The sequence below is a fragment of the Pongo pygmaeus genome, chromosome 22 (assembly GCF_028885625.2).
Source record: "Pongo pygmaeus isolate AG05252 chromosome 22, NHGRI_mPonPyg2-v2.0_pri, whole genome shotgun sequence".
Classification (NCBI taxonomy): domain Eukaryota; kingdom Metazoa; phylum Chordata; class Mammalia; order Primates; family Hominidae; genus Pongo; species Pongo pygmaeus.
In genome coordinates, this window is record NC_072395.2 from 56903603 (window position 1) to 56924414 (window position 20812).

At 53.0% G+C, this 20812-nt stretch overlaps 1 protein-coding gene across 6 annotated transcripts in view; it reads left to right on the forward strand.

Moving 5' to 3' along the window:
* The window catches only part of AGPAT3 (1-acylglycerol-3-phosphate O-acyltransferase 3), a 121543-nt gene extending 101400 nt beyond the window's left edge, over positions 1-20143 (forward strand). For 5 of the 6 annotated variants that reach the window (XM_054468565.2, XM_054468564.2, XM_054468567.2 and 2 more), the window contains 7 exons: positions 2629-2798; positions 3812-3973; positions 5354-5507; positions 6130-6232; positions 13559-13634; positions 16457-16655; positions 17767-20143. In XM_054468565.2, the coding sequence (XP_054324540.1) occupies positions 2629-2798; positions 3812-3973; positions 5354-5507; positions 6130-6232; positions 13559-13634; positions 16457-16655; positions 17767-17855 (953 nt within the window). In that variant the 3' untranslated portion in view covers positions 17856-20143. Of the gene's footprint in view, positions 1-366; positions 2003-2628; positions 2799-3811; positions 3974-5353; positions 5508-6129; positions 6233-13558; positions 13635-16456; positions 16656-17766 lie in introns of those variants that run through there. The other variant, XM_063659791.1, reaches the window with a different exon arrangement.
* Positions 20144-20812: the final 669 nt, after the last annotated feature.

Below are 20812 nucleotides of genomic sequence, written 5' to 3' on the forward strand. Positions count from 1 at the left end.
ACTGCCAGTGTGTCTCTGCTGTCATCTGACCTGCAGAGCTATAGGTGCTGTGGCGAAGGGTGCAGGTTTGGAGCCATTTAAACAGCCTGGCCCAGACTCCTCACTCCCTGCTGATGTCAGTCAGGGCCTCAGTCTCTAAACCTGAGCTTTCTCATCTGCAGAGCACAGACAAAACCACCTGTCTTTGAGCTGTATTATAAAGCCTAAATCAATGCGCACAGCAGGTACACAGCAATGCTCGATAAATTGGTACTATTATTGGGTGAATTTTAGGGTTTTTTTTTTTTGTTTTTTGTTTTTTGGTTTTTTTTTTTTGAGACAGAGTCTCTCTGTTGCCCTGGCTGGAGTGCAGCGGTGCAATCTTGGCTCACTGCAACCTCCATCTTCTGAGGTTCAAGTGATTCTCATGCCCCAGCCTCCCGAGTAGCTGGGATTACAGGTGCCCAGCACCACATCCAGCTAATTTTTGTATTTTTAAGTAGAGATGGGCTTTTGCCATGCTTCCCCAGCTGGTCTTGAACTCCTGGCCTCAAGTGATCCTCCTGTCTCGGCCTCCCAAAGTGCTGGGATTACAGGCTTGAGCCACTGCACCCAGCCAGAATTTTAGATTTTTTTAAATCCGTGGTTGAAAAATAGGCTATGGCTGGCTTACTCATTGTGCTTTAGGGAAGCATATATTTGAGTGAAGGAAATGATAAAAGGAATTTCATGTCGGGCCCAGGTGCCGCCCGCCCTGCAGGACAGTTTACAGATGCCTGCCCTGACAGCTGTCTGCAGTTAGCCAGCGTCGGCCGAGGGGTCCTGAGATCTGCTGAAGGCCGCCTTCGCATGCCGACGGCGAGGGAAAAGTGCCACCTGCCCCTGGGCCTGCCACAGGTGACCTTTGGATGGGACTATTCTCCAGACAGCGCAGCTCGTCTTTCCAGAACATTCATGGGGAGTGTGCCTGTGTCTGGCTGGCTGTGTGGGCTCCTGTTCAGTTCATTCCTCTTCTTCAGCCTTTAGGCATGACCCTAAAGGCAGAGGTCTTGAGCACTTGCCAGGGGTGAGCCAGCGGTGGGGGCGCCCCTGCCAGGGCAGGCCTGCTGTGGGGCTTGGTCAGCAGGTCTTCTTCCCACACGCAGGATTTCCTCCCGTTCACTGCCTCTGCCCACAGGCGACCTTTGTCTTTTAAAGGAATTGGGGTCCCTCGGTGCCGCCACAAACTGAGTTCCCTCTTTCCTTTCTGCATCCTTTCTGCTTGCCTGCATGTGCATGCAGCATCATGACCGCTGGGAAGACACTTCCCTGCGCCTGCACACTGTCTGCAGGTGTCTCTGGCCATCCTGGGCTGAGGTGCGTGATCTCGGGTAGCGGCCCCTCGTTCACCCGTACAGGATGTCTTTGGAATTGGTCTCTAGTGTCCTTTATAAATAACCGGTATAAAAGAAGCCCCAGGCGATGGCCTTGCAGAAAGCCCACACTTCAGAGCTGGGCTGGTGTCCAGCGCGAGAAGCCTGAGGCCGTCCTGAGCTGGAAGCCGCGTCCTGGTTCTGTGGGGCCGTCCTTCCCGGACAACTGGCTGGGGGGCACAAGACTCTGGTGGCTGACAACAGGCCCACCTGCTTGGCCTCCCTCTTGTCCTTCCGTACACGGCCCTCTGAACGGGACTCACTCCCTCTGAGGCCCACGTGTGACAAAGATGCGCAGTTCTCACCATGGAACTCTTCAGCCCTGCAGTTCTCCCGAAGGTGAATGAGGGCGTCCCAGAGTCCCCATCAGGAGACAGATGATGCCGTGTTCCCAGCATCCCCAGAGCCCTCCCAGGCGCGCAGGTCTCCTGCCTGCAAACAGAGCTCCCGGCACGAGCCCCTCCACACTTCTGGGAAGAGTGTCTTCAGCCGACCAGGCCGGAGCCAGGGGAAGAGACCGAGGGAAGAGGCTCCAAGAACCCCTGGCTGGGGGGGACAGGGACTCAAAGCTGGGACTGGCACCTCTCACATGCCAGCACCCATGGGGTCAGGTGAGCCCTGCTGTCTCTGGGGGCCCAGCAGGCCTCTGGCCACCTGCCCAGCAGCAAGCCCCGTAGAGCACCCCCAGCCAGCCTTCCTGGGGGCGGGCTAGGCCTCATATGGCTTTTTTTAAAATATGGAAAACCAGTGTAACCCCAAAGCAAGTTTTAGGAGAAAATATAATTCCTATTACTCTGTCATCTATAATTCCATTCCGCTCTTAACTCTTTATTTTTTCCCACTGTCTGTTCTGCGGACATACAAGGGTTGTATTCTGCTTCCTAATCATCTAGTGACATTTTTCATCTTCTGCACCTCTCACGGGGCATGGCTGTGCAGTACTCGGCCACACCAAGGTGCACGTGAGAATCGTAATTGAGCGTAAAGATCAGCGTCTGCATGCAGAGTGGCGGTTCTCTCCCTTTCTGCTGCTACCTTCCGTCTGTCTCCTCCCAACTGTTGCTTAGAGTAGGTCATTGTAATTTCATAAAATGTACACAATGTAAGTCATCAAAACTCATGTTTAGCAGAGACTTCCGCTCTGGACGAAAATACTGTAGGTGTCTCCTGCAGGCACTCCCTGACCATCCCAGGAGGAGGGGTTCCACCGGTGCCAACGCCCTCCCTCTGTCCGCAGAACTGGTCATGCTGCTGGAGTGGTGGTCCTGCACGGAGTGCACGCTGTTCACGGACCAGGCCACAGTAGAGCGCTTTGGGAAGGAGCACGCGGTCATCATCCTCAACCACAACTTCGAGATCGACTTCCTCTGTGGGTGGACCATGTGTGAGCGCTTCGGAGTGCTGGGGGTGAGCGGGGACCTGGGGAGGGCTAAGGGTGAGCAGGGGGGCCCCGGGGAGGGCCGGGGGTGAGCGGGGACCCAGGGAGGGCCAGGGGTGAGCAGGGGGTCCCTGCAGGGCTGGGGGTGGGGTGGTCCCGGGGAGGGCTGGGAGTGAGCGGGGCAGGGTCCCAGGAGGGCTGGGAGTGAGCGGGGCGGGGTGGTCCTGGGGAGGGCTGGGGGTGAGTAGGGGGTCCCAGGGAGAGGCTAGGGTGAGCACCTTCCAGGGGAGGTGCTGGGAGTGAGTGGCAAGGGTCCTGGGGAGGAGCTGGGGGAGTAGGGGAGTGCTGGGGGTGAGCAAGAGGGCCCTGGGCAGGGGAGGTGCTGGGTGGAGCAGTGGGGGTCCCAGCAGAGGAGCTGGGGGAGCCTTGGGTTTCCCAGGGAAAGGGCTAGGGGAGCAGGGGAGTTCCTGAAGAGGTGCTGGGGAGGCCCCTGGGGTCCGAGTCCCTGGGTGTTCCTCCTGGGGCGTCTCTTTGAGCTGGGCAGTGGTGCCTGGCTGGATGAGGGGCCCTGGCCCGCAGGGCCTCAGCTGTCCCCGAGCTGTGCCCTCCTTTCTCATCATAGCCTTTGCCTTTGAGATGACCCCACCTGCGTCCCTGCAGAACCACTTCTGTTAGCTAAGCTGCCTCGGATGAAACCTAAACTACTCCCCGATGCTGGCAGAGGAATTTCATTGCAGTCAAAGCCCCTGTGTGAGGCAGCACCCCCAGGCCACCCCCAGGAAGCCTGGCAGCCTCTGCATCCGGCTCACCCACCCTCCCTGAGGGCCCTCCCAGCCAAGCCTGAGCCTCAGTTTCCTCATTTCTGGGGCCATCCTTTCACGCTCAGAAGCTGGGTCCTCCTTCACAACAGACCCCCTGAGCCACAAAGCCGTGACTCCTAGAGCGACACCACACAGGAGCTGGGTGCAGCGGGAGCCTGGCCAAGCCCCTGGCCTCTGTCCAACGCTGAAGTGCCAGGTGCCCCTCATTCTCTTCCCTCCAGAGCTCCAAGGTCCTCGCTAAGAAGGAGCTGCTCTACGTGCCCCTCATCGGCTGGACGTGGTACTTTCTGGAGATCGTGTTCTGCAAGAGGAAGTGGGAGGAGGACCGGGACACCGTGGTCGAAGGGCTGAGGCGCCTGTCCGACTACCCCGAGTACATGTGGGTGAGTGCGCGGAGCAGCCTGACAACCTGCATGCCGGGAGGAGGCCACGCCAACTCCTGACGCACCGCTGCCCACATCCCAGGCTGGGAAACCCCACGAGAGCCTCTGCACACGGGGTGCTGTTTCCATGGGGCCATGGCTCCCCCATCCGAGCTGCAGGCATGGAGGCTTCTCTTGGGCCACCTGCCTACTACTCACCGCAATCCCAGCTCTGACCACGCCGTCCTAAGGGGACCTGGCGGGGGGAGGGGGCAGAGCAGGGTGCCCCCAGTGAGCCCTGGCTCTGCCTGCCCTGCTCAGTGTGCGTCCCCATTCCTTTTTCTGTTCCTTCTTCCTGGTCTGTCTTGGAAAATGGGCTGCCTGTGCTGGTAGCATTTCTATCTTTTTGTTTTTGTTTTGTTTTTTTGTTCATTTTGTGTGTGTGTGTGTGTGTGTGTGTGTTTGAAACGGAGTCTCACTCTGTTGCCCAGGCTGGAGTGCAGTGGCGCGATATCGGGTCACTGCAACCACCACCTCCCAGGTTTAAGCGATTCTCCTGCTTCAGGCTCCCAAGTAGCTGACATTACAGGTGCACACCACCACACCTGGCTAATTCTTGGTATTTTTAGTAGAGATGGGGTTTCACCATGTTGGCCCAGCTGGTCTCAAACTCCTGACCTCAGGTGATCTGCCCGCCTCGACCTCCCAAAGTGCTGGGATTATAGGCATGAGCCACCGCACCAGCCTGCTGTTAGCATTTCTTTTTTTTTGTTTTGAGACAGAGCCTTAGTCTGTCGCCCAGGCTAGAGTGCAGTGGCATGATCTCAGCTCACTGCAACCTCTACCTCCTGGGTTCCAGCAGTTCTCCTCTCTCAGCCTCCAAGTTGCTGGGATTACAGGCACACACCACCACGACTGGCTAATTTTTGTATTTTCAGTAGAGATGGGGTTTCACCATGTTGGCCAGGCTGGTCTTGAACTCCTGACCTCATGATCCACCCGCCTCGGCCTCCTAAAGTGCTGGGATTACAGGGGTGAGCCACCACGCCTGGCCTGCTGTTAACATTTCTAATTCATGCTGTGGCAAGTGGATGAAACCGTCTCTGTTTTCACACTGATCAGAGGCTGCTGCCCCAACACACCTTCATGTTTCACTTCTTTCTGGAAAGTTCTTTCTGGAGAGCTCTCCTGTGTGAGTGAACGTGTGTGACTGGAGTGCAGACTGTGGCCCTAGAATAAAAGAACCTTTCAGTCATAACCCATGCTGCTCGCTAAAGCGGTTCCAAGATTTCCACAAATTCAGCCACAACCTTTGCTGCCTGTCAGAAAGGCAGGCGTGGCCCGGACATGCACCCACCCCAGCTGCTCTGTGGAGTGACCGTGTCTCCGTGTTGATCCTAGTTTCTCCTGTACTGCGAGGGGACGCGCTTCACGGAGACCAAGCACCGCGTCAGCATGGAGGTGGCGGCTGCTAAGGGGCTTCCCGTCCTCAAGTACCACCTGCTGCCGCGGACCAAGGGCTTCACCACCGCGGTCAAGTGCCTCCGGGGGACAGGTAGGCCCCAGACTGCCTGAGCCGGGGCCACCGCTATGCTCATGGAAAATAGTGATTTCTTAAAAAAAAAAAAAGAGTACATTCCATGTGAACACAGAAGAGCAAAAGTGCAAAAGGAATCAAGAGAGGGGGTTGGCGCCGCAAGGTTCCCACGAAAGGAATCAAGTGAGGGGGTCGGCGCTGCAAGGTTCCCACGAAAGGAATCAAGTGAGGGGGTTGGCACTGCAAGGTTCCTGTGTCAGGTTTTGAGGTGATAAAATGCTAATTCATGAGAAACAAAATAATAAAAAATACATAATGCAAAACCTTATGAAGGGAAAATAATCATTATTATATCTTATTAATCCAAAAGGAGTCGAAATAAAGGGACAAAGAACAGGAAACAGCCAGACAGCAGGGTCACACTCACAGCGTCAGTCCCCATGGGAAACGTCAGCCACTAAATGCCCTCGCCAACAGAGGAGAACGGGGAAAAGAGAGGGGGAAAGAAAACTCGGAGAAGAGGTCCTGGTGTGTTCTCCCCAGGACGGGGCCGGGTCCCGGGTGGAATTTGCTTTTCCCTCTGGCAGTGAACACGCAGCCACCTGGGCCGGGTCACCCACCCTCCCGTCTCCTCCCACAGTCGCAGCTGTCTATGACGTAACCCTGAACTTCAGAGGAAACAAGAACCCGTCCCTGCTGGGGATCCTCTATGGGAAGAAGTACGAGGCGGACATGTGCGTGAGGTGAGGCCAGACCCTGTGGCTCTTGCGCCACCCCCCCATACCTTCATGAGCTTGCGCTGGACAGACGCCAGGAGGGTGGCTGGGTCCAGGTCCCATGTCCCACAGCCCCGCGGGGTGGAACTCACACGGAAGGCCTGTCTGCAGCCCTGCCCTGCTGAGCAGACACAGGAGAGGCCCTGCAGGACTCGTCCGGGGCTCGGGATGCGGGCCACGGAGAGGACACGGAGACACGGGGGATGCGTGGGGAGACTCACCATTGTCCACGGTGTTTCATTCCTTTGGGGAAATCGTTGACCTGGCATTCCGGGCCACGTCTGTCCTCTCCTGCCTCCTTGGGAAGCCCCTGCAGTTCCCTCTGTAAGATGCTCTGTCTCTTCGAGGGCCTGGTCTCAAACCCCACTGGGCTCCATAAGTCTCCTGGGGCCTGCAGTCACACAACCTGGGGGGTATACGGTGCTGACTTCTCACTGAGGGGTGAAACCCAGGCAGGTCTCTTAGTGGGCAGGACGGGACCCCCTGCAGAGCCCCAGGCCTGAAGCAGCGCTGGTGATGGGAATGGCTTTCTGCTGGCCCTGGCGATGGCAGCCGCAGCACACGAGGGACCGCAGTGTCTGAAGGAGACAGTGGTGAAGGGAAAGGAAGAGGCTGTTTGATTTTTTTATTTTTCTTGGAGACGGAGTTTCACCCTGTCGCCCAGGCTGGAGTGCAGTGGCTCAATCTTGGCTCACTGCAACCTCCGCCTTCCCGGTTCAAGCAATTCTCCTGTCTCAGCCTCCTGAGTAGCTGGGATTACAGGCGCCTGCCACCACGCCTGGCTAATTTCGTAATTTTTTAGTAGAGACAGGGTTTTACCATATTGTCCAGGCTGGACTCGAACTCCTGACCTCAACTGATCTGCCCGCTTCAGCCTCCCAGAGTGCTGGGATTACAGGCGTGAGCCACCACGCTGGGCCGAAGAGCCTTTTTCAAACCCCGTCTTGAGAGTTGGGGCTTCAGTGCTATGGGGCCCCAGTCCTGTCCCAATGAAATAAAATGGGAGTGGTGTGTCTAGACCCCAGGAGGAGCCTGGGGCTTGCTCTGCAGGGTACCAGCGGCTTTCCTCAGGGCAGTGTGTCTCTTTCCCCACACAGTCAGGGCTGTGGGTGCTGCCACCAAGCCATCGCTGCCCTTGGACTCTGCAAGCTTCTCTGGCTCACATAGAGAAGAAAATCCACCCAGAAATCCTGTTGACTTAAAACACAGGCTGGGGTTGTTACCTTGATTCCAGCACAAATCATCATTTCAGGCAGGCCTTTGAGGCATGAAGAAACCATGCGCTGGATGGCTCTTGTTGAGCTCGTCAGTCTCTGGTTTCATTCAAGTGTGTGTGGAAAGGCAGGGCCCTCCTTACCATGTGTAAAGCTGCACAGAGCCGCCACTATGTGTGTTTCCATATTTGGAATCCAACCACCACCAACTGAGTGTGCATCCTGGTCAGCCTAGCCTGCCCACGGTGGCCACAGGCCCTCTACATGCTAATCTCGAGAGCCTGAGCATGTACAAATTAAACAAAGCAAAACTACACCACCCAGTTCTTCTGGCCGCACTATAAGAGGTTTCCAGGAAGGGTTTGTGAACATAAACATAAGCTAGGTAACACTCCCTTCTGAAGTTCAAGGACTTGCTGATTAGAGGTGGAGGCGTTCTTCTCTCGACCCAGGGTCAGTGGGGCCACGAGCCGAGAGTTCTCTCCCTTATGTGCCTAAAACCCCTGGGAGGGAGCTCTGAGCCATTGTGGACCATGGAGGCTGTGGTGACTGGCCGGGGCCCTGGACGGTCCAGATGGCAGGCTGGGACAGGACATGAGAGGGGATGACAGCAGCTGGTGGCCCTGTGCCGGATCCTGGCCACAGCTGGCCTCAGTCATCTTCACAAGAGGAGCCCTTGAGGCACGTCTTGCTCTCATCCTTGGGTGGTTAGTGGTGGCCCGAGGCTGGCCGGTCAGAGTAGCTGCCCAAGGTCAGCACTGGCCATGGAGGAGCCCGGCCACCCACCACCCTGCACGGCGCCTCCGCCTCAGTTGCCACGCAGCCCCCCACGGAGACACTCCTCATCCGCCGTCCTCCCTGCCACTCCCTTTATTTTGCCCGATCATATTTTAATAAATTCTCGCTTTGAACTTGTAAGGCTTCAGCTGTTCAGGTCACTCACCACTTCACTGTTTGAGGAGCAGCAGTGTCCCCGCGTGCCCCTGCAGCCATGCCATCATAGCGCCAGGCTCCCCACAGCATGGGGCTGGCCCTCCTTCCTCCTGCTTTGGTGGCGATGCCCAGGGCCATGGGGAAGCAGGGCCAATGTGTGCAGGGCGGCTGTAGGGCTCTCCTGTCCCTAGGGCTGGCCCTGGGCCGAGGGCCTTCAAGTGGCTTGAGTCAGCTCCAGGAGGCAGATGCTCAGGGTGACACCCTGGGGTGCAGAAAAAAATAAAATTTTTATTTATATTTACTTTTTATCTTATTTTAAATTCTTACGTTTATATATTTCATAATGTATATAACAGACATATAATAAAACCTGTATGTGGGGTATGTGTGGGTGTGTGTGTTCATGGGGAATGTGTATGTGTGGTGTGTATTATGTATGTGGTATATGTGATGTGTGCATGGTGTGTGTGTTATGTGTGCATGTGTGGTGTACATATGTGCATTGTGTGTAAATTATGTGTGTGTTGTATATGGGTGTGGTATGTGCAGTATAGTGTGCATATAAATTATATATGTGTGTATAAATTGTGTGGTGTGTGTGTAAAAATTTGTATAAATTATTCGTGTGGGGTGATGTGTGTGGTGGTGTGTGTATAGTGTGGTGTGTGTATGAATTACATACGTGTATGGTGTGTGTGTGTGTGTGGTGTGCATAAAATGTGTGTGTGGTGTGTGAGGTATGGTGTGTGTAAATTATATTTGTGTGTGGTATGTGTGTATAAATTATAAATGTACATGTGTGTGCAAAACGGGTGGGTTTGGTGTGTGCGGTCTGTGTGGTATAGTGTGTCGTGTGGTGTGTGTGTATAAATTATGTGTGTGGTGTGTGTAGTGTGTGAATATAAATCATATATGTGAGGGTGGTGTGTGTGGTGTGGTGTGTGTATAAATTATGTGTTTGATGTGTGTGGTATGGTGTGTATAAATTATAAATGTGTGTGTGGTGTGTGTGGTGTGTGTATATGAATCATATATGTGAGGGTGGTGTGTATAAATTATAAATGTGCATATGTGTGTGTGTGGTGTGTGTGGTATGTGTATATGAATCGGGGGTGGTGTGTGTGGTGTGGTGTGTATAAATTATATGTGTTTGATGTGTGTGGTATGGTGTGTATAAATTATAAATGTGTGTGTGGTGTGTGTATATGAATCATATATGTGAGGGTGGTGTGTATAAATTATAAATGTGCATGTGTGTGTGTGGTGTGTGTGGTATGTGTATATGAATCGGGGGTGATGTGTGTGGTGTGGTGTGTATAAATTATATGTGTTTGATGTGTGTGGTGTGTGTAGTGTGTGAATATAAATCATATATGTGAGGGTGGTGTGTGTGGTGTGTGTGTATAAATTATGTGTTTGATGTGTGTGGTGTGGTGTGTATAAATTATAAATGTGTGTGTGGTGTGTGTGGTGTGTGTATATGAATCATATATGTGAGGGTGGTGTGTATAAATTATAAATGTGCATATGTGTGTGTGTGGTATGTGTATATGAATCGGGGGTGGTGTGTGTGGTGTGGTGTGTATAAATTATATGTGTTTGATGTGTGTGGTATGGTGTGTATAAATTATAAATGTGTGTGTGGTGTGTGTATATGAATCATATATGTGAGGGTGGTGTGTATAAATTATAAATGTGCATATGTGTGTGTGTGGTGTGTGTGGTATGTGTATATGAATCGGGGGTGGTGTGTGTGGTGTGGTGTGTATAAATTATATGTGTTTGATGTGTGTGGTGTGTGTAGTGTGTGAATATAAATCATATATGTGAGGGTGGTGTGTGTGGTGTGTGTGTATAAATTATGTGTTTGATGTGTGTGGTGTGGTGTGTATAAATTATAAATGTGTGTGTGGTGTGTGTATATGAATCATATATGTGAGGGTGGTGTGTATAAATTATAAATGTGCATATGTGTGTGTGTGGTGTGTGTATATGAATCGGGGGTGGTGTGTGTGGTGTGGTGTGTATAAATTATATGTGTTTGATGTGTGTGGTGTGGTGTGTATGATGTGGGGCTGTGTGTGTCAGGTACCACAGTCAGCCAGCGTGGGCCTCTGGGCAGGCCCCTCCCCTCACTGTAGACAGAGAAGCCTCTGCGCCTCGGTTGTTCGTGAAATGGCATCTGTGGCAAATCCTCCCCATGCCAGTTGAACCTGGGGCCAATGTGAAGCTGTTTTTATTTACCGGGATGTGACATCATCTTCACGGCCATCTGCTCACCAGCGTGTGGCAGAGCCTTGTGAACACTGCAAGTGTGCTGGTGTGTGCTGTGTGCTGTTGTGTACTGCATTTGCTGATGTGTGTGGTGTGTGCTCGCATGTGATGTGTGGTGTATGTGCCAGCATGTTGCATGTGCTGGCATGTGCCAGTGTGTGCACTGGTGTGTAGTGTGTGCACTGGTGTGTAGTGTGTGCACTGGTGTGTAGTGTGTGCTGGCATGTGGTGTGTGTTGAGGTGCGCTGGTGTGTGGCATATGCTGACGTGTGGTGTGTTCTGGCATTGCTGGTGTGTGCTATGTTCTGGCGTGTGCTGGCGTGTGGTATGTTTTGGTGTGTGCTGGCGTGTGCTGTGTTCTGGCGTGTGCTGTGTGGCATATGCTGGCATGTGCCGGTGTGTGCACTGGTGTGTGGTGGGTGCTGGTGTATGACGTGTGCTGCCGTGTGCTTGTGTTGCAATGAGACTCAGCTTTCACCTCTGATGGGGTGAGGATCCACAGGTGGAATCCCCATACACCAAAGCTTCAGGTTCCTCAGTTCCTAGACAGAAGTGTGAGGCGCGTCACCCTAGAGCGTGGAGACCTGCCTGGCTGTGGAAACCTCGCGGGTGGGCCCCGCAGCTCCAGCCTGGTCTTTCCCGCTCTGAGGTGCGTCGTCGCCCCCTGCTGGGCGCTGGGAGGCACTGCGGTTGCCCGTGGACAGCAGGTTCCTACCTGTGTATCTTAATTTTGGGTTTTTTGGTGTGTGTTTTTTTTTTTTTTTTTGGCTTACAACACAGCGATTTGCTTCTCCCTCATAAAGGTCCACGATGAGCCCAGACAGTGCTCAGGGCAGCCCAGCTATCCCCGCCTGGTGGCACGGGGCCGCCCTTAGCAAAGTGATTCTCCGACAGCCGTCGCAAGGAAGAGGCAGCATTGAGCGCCCGCTGTTAAGATGCTCCCTTACGGAAGCAACTTGTGGGAGGCAGGGATATGTGTTTTTCTTTTCCTTTTTTTTTTTTTTTAAGAGAAAACCACATTTTATTTTTGTTAATGTTGAAGTTAATTTTCAATAAAATTTTATAGAAAATGATTTTTTTTTTTTTTGAGATGGAGTCTTGCTCTGTCACCCAGGCTGGAGAGCAGTGGTGCGATTTCGTCTCACTGCAACCTCCGCCTCCTGGTTCAAGCAATTCTTCTGCCTCAGCCTCTCGAGTAGCTGGGATTACAGGCACATTCCACCACGTCTGGCTAGTTTTTGTAGTCTTAGTAGAGATGGGGTTTCACCATGTTGGTTAGGCTGGTCTCGAGCTCCTGACCTCGTGGTCTGCCTGCCTCAGCTTCCCAAAGTGCTGGGATTACAGGCATGAGCCACCATGCCCGGCCGAAAATGAATTTAATTTTAATCAGTTTGACTGTAAGGCAAGATTTTCTGAATTTCGTACAACTTTCATAATTGTTTTGAATGAAAGAGTACATTCATGTTCTAAGAAAACTCTTCAGACACATGAGCCAAATTTTGTTCTTATATCAGTGTTTTTAATTTTATTGCTTAATTTATATAAACAGCCTGTTTATATAAATTAATAGCCTGAATAGCCTGTTTTGAATAGTAGCCAACTTGTTCGGATGTGTGTTTTTCTTAACTGCCCAAAGGGAAGGGAGAACTGGGCACCAGTGGAAACGGGTCACGCCTACCTGACGTCTTGCCGCGTGGCTCAGTGACGGGCGCTGTGGATGTGGCAGCCCCTGAATCCCAGCTCCCGTACACACAGTATCGCTGCTGCCTTAGAATCACCGCTGTCATCCTAGCTGGCAAACTTGGTGTTCTTATTAAATTTTAAAAGTATTTAAAAGATTTTAATATATCATATGTGAGTGGCTTACCCCCTGTACTTACTCAAATTCCAACTGACTTTTAAAATAAGAGCTGTAACATGTTACTTATTTAAAATTTTCCAATTAGATTTGTCAGGTAATTACCCTGCTTATCTTACCAAGTAGACATGTCAACTTGTGGGCTGCTAATCCACTTGGTAGATGAGGTAAGTAAATAAATTAGTGTCCAAACTGAAATCAGCTATTTCATAATGGAGATTAAAATGCCTACATTTTTAATACTTTTCATATTTGAAGCAAGTGGATTTCATTTGTGAAATAATCTTCTTTGCCTAAGGAAAGACACTCTCAGTCATGACTGTCTCTAAAGGATGAACAGATTAAGAAAGACCAGAACTCTCAGGAGCTCACACATGACCACTCTTCTCATGGGACCAGGGGCGTGGCCTGCCCGCTTAAATCACTCGTGGGCACCCTGGGGTTAACGCTGCCGCCACCCTACACAGAAGGCCACATCCTGGCCTCTCGCCGTCATGCCAGTCTGACCGTGTACTCAGGGCGAATGCCTGAGGAGAAGCTCATTTAATGTTTGTTTTTAGAAATTGAGAGTGAGAGGCTGGGCGCAGTGGCTCACGCCTGTAATCCCAGCACTTTGGGAGGCCGAGGCGGGTGGATCACGAGGTCAAGAGATCGAGACCATCCTGGTCAACATGGCAAAACCCCATCTCTACTAAAAAAAAAAAAAATACAAAGAAAAAAAATTAGCTGGGAGTGGTGGCGCGTGCCTGTAGTCTCAGCTGCTCAGGAGGCTGAGGCAGGAGAATCACTTCAACCCGGGAGGCAGAGGTTGCAGTGAGCAGAGATCGCACCAGTGCTCTCCAGCCTGGCAACAGAGCGAGACTCCATCTCAAAAAAAAAAAATTGAGAGTGAGATGTGATAGAACGAGTGGGGCCCACAGGCCACCCTGGCACATGACATGTTCCCCTGTGCCCTCTTTTTAGTGTGAGGTCACGTGATGATTCACCCTACCTTGAATCTTCTTCATAAAACAGGAGATTTCCTCTGGAAGACATCCCGCTGGATGAAAAGGAAGCAGCTCAGTGGCTTCATAAACTGTACCAGGAGAAGGTAAGCAGGCTCTGCTCCCGCTCAGGGTCCTGGTCTCCTGAAGAGGCTGTGGAAGGGGTGCTGGCGAGCAGGCAAGTGACATGTGGGAACTCCGTGGGAGACAGGAGTGCCACCCAGGTCCCAAATACTCCTGATCCTTCTTTCATTTCTTTCTGTTTTTTGTTTTTGTTTTGTTTTGTTTTCTGAGACAGGGTCTCACTTTGTCACCCAGGCTGGAGCGCAGTGGTGCGATCCTGGCTCACTGCTGCCTTGACCTCCTGGGCTCAAGAGATCCTCCTGCCTCAGCCTCCTGGGTAGCTGGAGCTCCAGGCGCGAGCCACCCTGTTCAGCTAATGATTCAAAAAATTTATTTTTGTAGAAATGAGGTCCCACTATGTTTTCAGGCTGGTATGAACTCCTGGGCTCAAGCAGTCTTCTGGCCTCCGCCTCCCAAAGTGCTGGGATTACAGGCATGAGCCACCACACCTGGGCCCTTTTTCTTCATGTTTGAGAAATTAACAAACTACAGACAAGTATGAAGGGTAACATGATGCCTGTATAACTATGGCTGGTAACATTTGGTCACATTTGTTTCATTTTCTTAAATAAAAGAAACTACAGGTATGTAACAGACATAGATGGTCACTAGACTCCTTGTGTAATAGAAACTAATTAGGGATGTTAGAGCATTGTTTTGAAAACCACACTCAGTTCTTCTTTCTTTCCCCCACGGCTTACTCAGCCCAACAACTACTTTCTCTTTGTTTTATACACACAAATGCATGGGGCATTCGATTTCCACCGTCGGCCTTGTGGGAGAGGAGATAACCAGGAAATCCTCCCAGGATGTAAAAAATATCATCGTAAATGCATTGATGGGCTCTCAAGAAAATAAGGGAAATCAGTCAGGTGCTGTGGCTCACGCCTGTAATCTCAGCACTTTGGGAGGCCGAGGTGGGTGGATCACCTGAGGTCAGGAGTTCAAGACCAGCGTGACCAACATGGGTGAAACCCCATCTCTACTAAAAATACAAAAAATTATCTGGGCCTGGTGGCGTGTGCCTGTAATCCCAGTTACTCGGGAGGCTGAGGCAGGAGAATCGCTTGAACCCAGGAGGCGGGGGTTGCAGGAGCCAGGATCGCCCCATTGCACTGCAGCCTGGGCAACAGAGTGAGACTCCGTCTCAAAAAAAAAAAAAGAAAAAAAAAGGGAAATCTCCGGGACTGAAAAGGGAGGTGGGGCTGAAACACGGTCCTGGGCCTGGGAGCCAGCAGCACCACGCCCAGCTGGTGCTTTCTGCCTGCCCCATCCCCTGAAGTCTCGAGCTGTGATGCCTACATGGAAACAGAAGATAAAGATTTCCCCTCATTCAAGGCAGGATGTTAGAACCGAAAACCCCACATGATGCTGGGACCCTCTAAGAATTGGACCCTCAGGAAGGTTAAACTGGAAAAGAAAATTACCTCCCAGCACAGAGAAATGGCCTTGAAACTTGCCTTTCTCCTCTTGGGCTCAAGAAAGTCTGCCTGGGAATTCGTAATTACAGGCCTGCCCTCCAACAGGCTTGAAGTTTGAATTTATACAAACAACATAGTTCAAGAAGCACACAGCCAAAATGTGTGTGCCAGGACACTCGGGGACATTCCAGAGGCAGGGAGCTGGGTGCTCAGGGGTGGCCAGGACACGATGACACCTGCCTTTGCACGGACACAGTGTGTGGCTGGCAGGGGGCACCCCAACCCCAGTTTCCAGCAGGAAGCTGACAACCGTGAAGAGATCAACTCGAAAAAATAAAATCTCTTGAAGCCGGTGAGCTCAGTGTTAACAGTCTCTAACCATCTTTAAAAGAGAGCGGGTCAGCCAGGTGTGGTGGCTCACGCCTGTAATCCCAGCACTTTGGGAGGCCGAAGTGGGTGGATCACGAGGTCAGGAGTTCGAGACAAGCCTGGCCAACATGGTGAAATCCTGTCTCCACAAAAAATACAAAAATTAGCGCAGTAGTGGGCACCTGTAATCCCAGCTACTCAGGAGGCTGAGGCAGGAGAATCGCTTGAATCTGGGAGACAGAGGTTGCAGAGAGCCGAGATCACGCCACTGCACTCCAGCCTGGGCGACAGAGTGAGACTCCATCTCAAAAAAAAAAAAGAAAAAAAGGAGAGAGAGGGTTGATGGTGCCCTTCACTACTTCCCAAGCATCCTAGAGTCCCACGGGCTGCCCCGCCCATGGGCAGTGGCTGCCGACTGTCTGCTCTGTCAGGCGTGATTTCCTGCTAGCCTGTGCCCTTGACGTTCCCACCAGAGACAGAACCTTCTGCAGGTCGCCCTGGCCAGGCTCCTCTCTCCTCCCAGCTCCTCATTAGCCTCCTTCGCCAGGCCAGGAGACCGCGGTATACGAGGTTAAGGAACTTTCCGTGGGCCGTGCAGCTGAGAGTGCGCTTTGCAGGGATTTGCATCCTGGCCGAGGGAGTCACACAGGCCACACCTGCCAACCCCGCTGCCTCTGGCTCGTGGGAGGTGTGGGATGTGGCGGGTGGCCTGGGCAGTGCTGGGCAGGCAGGTGTTGGTATTCATAATGTTGCTTTCTTGACCGATTATTTTCCTGGGAGACTTCCTCAGTCAAAGGGTTAATGTGATTGCGAGCTCTTGATGCACGCTATCAGAGATTCTCCAAAAACGTAAAGCCAGCTTCGCCTCCCACCTGCAGCTTCTGTGATTTGTCCTCTTAATTGATGTGACGCCTTTTTTTAGGTTGAGTTGTTTTTCATTGCCAACAATCTTCTGCATTGAAATAGTAGCTTGTAAAGAAGCCTCACGCTTCCTTTTTCTCTGTTGACTCTTCTAGGACGCGCTCCAGGAGATATATAATCAGAAGGGCATGTTTCCAGGGGAGCAGTTTAAGCCTGCCCGGAGGCCGTGGACCCTCCTGAACTTCCTGTCCTGGGCCACCATTCTCCTCTCTCCCCTCTTCAGTTTTGTCTTGGGCGTCTTTGCCAGCGGGTCACCTCTCCTGATCCTGACTTTCTTGGGGTTTGTGGGAGCAGGTAATGGACACTGTCGCTAACAGCTCACACTCTGACAGGCCTCACAGTATCGGCCACAGGGTCCAGGACCCGGTGACTCATCACAGTGGCTGTGGGAGGCAGGGGCCTGGCTGTTATGGACCCTGGAGCCAGGATCCCCCCACGGCCTGTGGGCCTCAGAGCCTGGATTCTTGCACTGAGCTGAGGGTCGCCTCCTCAGAGAGCCGAACGGCTGCCACCTGGCGCCATCCCTACTGCAGCCCCACTGGCTGGCACCCTTGAGGATGCCGATGAGAGGGTCCCCGAGAGGGTCTCCAGCCCCCCTGTCTGCTTTTGGGCTCTTAGGGGTCAGGCTGGGATGGCCGTTCGGGAGGTTTAAGCAGGACGTCATCATTCAGCTCCTCCGCGTTGACCCCCAGTGACTTCCCCACTGTGTGCCCACCCCAAGCACAGTGCCAGGCCCCCCACGACTCATCAGCTAGCCTGGGCCCAACAAACACCCAGCCTGTCTGTGTGGTGAGCTCAGGCGCCCGCCCACTCCCCGTAATTGAGGGGTCTCTGTCCGTGGAGACACAGTCCGTGTGCATCGCCCCGTGAGCCGACTCCCCAGGCCCAGCAGCTGGGCCAGCTCCTCCCCTGCTCCTGCCGCCCCTGCCAGGGGCCTTGGGGGGAGGGGTCCCGAGAGGCAGTGACTGCCATCAGCCTCTCCCATTGGACTACATGATGACTTGAGGCCACCCACAGAGGACAGGATGTGACCTGCTTACATCTGAGGGTCCTGCTCGTCCACCTCTGTCACCTGTTGGGTCTGCAAGGCCGAGCTGTTAGAACGCCCTGCAGCCCTTCTGCTCCCACCAGCCAAAGACCCAGAGGGGCAGGCAGGGCAAGGTCCACGTGTCCACCTGCCTGGGACCCAGCCGGTCAGAAGATGTGCCCCTCACCCCTGCCTGAGCAGGCCATGGCCGGAGGGCTGTCTCCCCGCAGGCCACACCTACTCACTCAGCAGAGACCACTGGGTGTGGGGCAGAGGGAGAGGGTCTGGGGCAGAGGAAGGAAGCCCCAGTAACACGTTTTACAGCAAAAAGGCAAAGTCATCCGTCTTACCTCTTCTCTCTCTCTCCTGTCTTGAAAGCTTCCTTTGGAGTTCGCAGACTGATAGGAGTAACTGAGATAGAAAAAGGCTCCAGCTACGGAAACCAAGAGTTTAAGAAAAAGGAATAATTAATGGCTGTGACTGAGCACACGTGGCCTGACGGTGGTATCCAGTTAACTCAATTAAAACCAGAGCAACACACAGAGTGGAGGAAAAGACAATTAGAAACTATTTTTCTTATTAACTGGTGACTAATATTAACAAAACTTGAGTCAAGAGTAAAGAATTCAGAAGGCCTGCCAGGTGAAGTCTTCAGCCTCCCACAGCGAAGGGTCCCAGCATCTCCACGCGTGCCCGTGGGAGGTGGGTCCGGCCGGAGAGGCCTCCCTCGGATGCCGTCTCTCCAGAACTCCGCTTCCAAGAGGGAGCCTTTGGCTGCTTTCTCTCCTTAAACTTAGATCAAATTTTTTGTTTTTTAATCAGTTATTTTGGGAACTTAACCTGGCCCTTCACCTCTTCTGCACCCCCCCGAAACTGTCTCGTAATGAATTTCTGCTGTCCTCCTGGGAGTGGACGGCCGGGTCCCGTCCCCCGGGAGCATCACTTGGCTTAGCACCTTGGCTCCCAGTGGGGGCCCCGTGGAGAGCGCCCGTAGTGATAAGCACACCGGCATGAACATCAGGTCGATTCCTCGAAGTCAGAGCCCTCACTCTGCCCTGTCCTGGGGCTGGCTGAGGGCGAACGCCCAACCTTACTTTCTAGAGCCCTGTCTACCCTAGCTCCTGTTTGACCCTGTGTGTAAATACGTACATCTGTTTTTAAAGTGGATGGACCCCTGAGAACTCAGTGAAATGCAGAGTTCTCCATGCACCTAAAGCTCCTTTGTCCTTCTCATGGCTGTCAGACCCTGGTCCCTCCACACTGGGTGCTGGGGAGGGAGGACCCTCAGGGCTACCGCGTGCCCCCCCGTCCCACAGATCAGGAACCAAGGAGGGAAGACAGGGCAGCCTGTGGGACTCTAGGATGCTTCAGAAGAAGCGAGGGCACCGTCAACCCTCTGTTTTTTAAAGGTGGTTGGAGACTGTTAACACTGAGCTCATTGGCTTCTAGAGATTTTATTTTTGCTGGTTGATCTCTTGGTGGTTTTCAACTTCCTGCTGGAAACTAGAGATGGGGCACCTCCCACCCCCCAGCCTCGCACTGTGTCCTTGGGGAGGGCCTGCCCCCATCTTGGCCAGTGTCACTGGGGCCCGGCCACCCCTGAGCGCCCAGCTCCCTGCCTCCTGGACGTCTCTGAGAGTCCAGGCAGAGCAGAGGGCAGCGCTCGGCCGGTCATGGGGGCTCCCTCGGCCTCAGAGCTAGCCCCTGGCCCACGCCGAGTGAGGGACGCTTCTCCCTACAGCATGTCCACTCCCCCGGCGTGGCCGGGTGGAGCCCCTGGGGCAGTGGCAGTGGTAGAAAGCTCAACTTGGTTGCGGTACCATCAGCCCACCTGCATTTGGCTTTCAACTTGCTTGTTCTAAGTCACACCCCCCTCATCTTTTTAGCAAGGGAAAAAAACAAAAATGGGTGTTATCTCTGATATATTGTAACCAGCATTCCGAATAGAGGTAGGTTGAGTTTTCTAGGGGAATACAAGTGGAGAAAAGAGGCATGAAGAAAAGTAAACCGAGAACATAATTAGGCATCAGGCCTAAGTGTCCTGGGGAGATTGGAGGGGACGGCTGCATTCTGCATGACGGAGGCACTGCCGGGCCCCAGGTCTGTGGGGGCTGTGCTCTAGGGGCGTGTGCGGGACACCACCTGTGCACACCTGCTCAGAGCACGGCTCCTCACGGGGGTGAAGGGGCAGACCAACAAAACCAGATGAGACCAACAAAATCAGGCAAGACACGCTTGCAGACACTGTTGTTTTGGAAATGTGCTTCCCTCCATCTGAAATCTCATCCCTCCACCCGCCCACTCGGGCAGCTGTGCTGTGAGCAGGGCACGCGCTCCCCTGGCTGAGCACCCCAGAGATTCTCCTGCACCTTCCTCACGCTGCACGCTGCTCATCCGTCTCCGTGTGTGTCTAGATCCACGCCATTCACTGACTCACTAACACCTGCAAAATCTTTAAGGAAAAAAGCTGAAGGGTACGACCATGCACATATGTGACCTGGAAAATGCAAATTTCGATCTTTTATGATTTAATTAATAGTTATTGTTTCCCACAGAAGTTCCCTCCCTTTGAAATTAATATATAATGTAGAGATTCCACACCGAGCCATGGTGGGGCTGGGCAGCCCCTAGGTTCGAGTGGAGACGGAGGCCCAGGCGCAGGGGTCACACCTCATCTGCTTTCCTTCCCATCTCACAGCTTAGCTTGTGCATCTCAACACCAGGCCTTTAAGAGCAATAAAAACTACACCATGAATGTTTGGATTTTTTTTTTTTTTTTTTTTTGAAGGAGGGTGGATTTTGCTTTTCATCCAGAAGGAAAAGGGGAGGAGAGCTCCTTTACACCCTACTTCTGAGCTTAATTCAGTTGATGTTATGTCCAAATTCAGGCTGAGTGCTCAGGCTGAAGCAACTCTGTAGCCCACAGTCCGTGCTGGCCGCTGTCGGGGTGAGGCACATTCTAGGCCTGGCATCGCTGATGCCCTCTGCACCCGGTCCTTGAGCCAGGCCGAGGACAGGAAGGGCGTTGCTGGCCTGTAGCTCCTGTTGCCCACCCAGAGCCAGGCACCCCACTGGAGGCTCCCAGCCGAGAGGGCCCAGGCCCACCCATGGGCATCTGGCAGGCCAAGCTCCCAGCCTGGGCCGTGGTCTCCTGGGGACATCGCTGGCCTCCCAGCTTAGGCCCAGGTGCCAGGTGTCATGGGATGTCCTGCCCATCTTCCCAAGGATGCCATTGCTGTCTTCATCATCCTCCCCCGTGTGAGACACTGGTTGTCTGGTACTCGGCGACAGTGTACCAGACGCACACCCTATGTGAGGTGCTTTAAGGTCCCTGTCCTCAGGAAGCGCAGTCTGGTGGAAGAGATGAGCGCTGAACAAATCACTAAATAACACAAAACAACAATGTAAGCAGCACTTTCTTGTA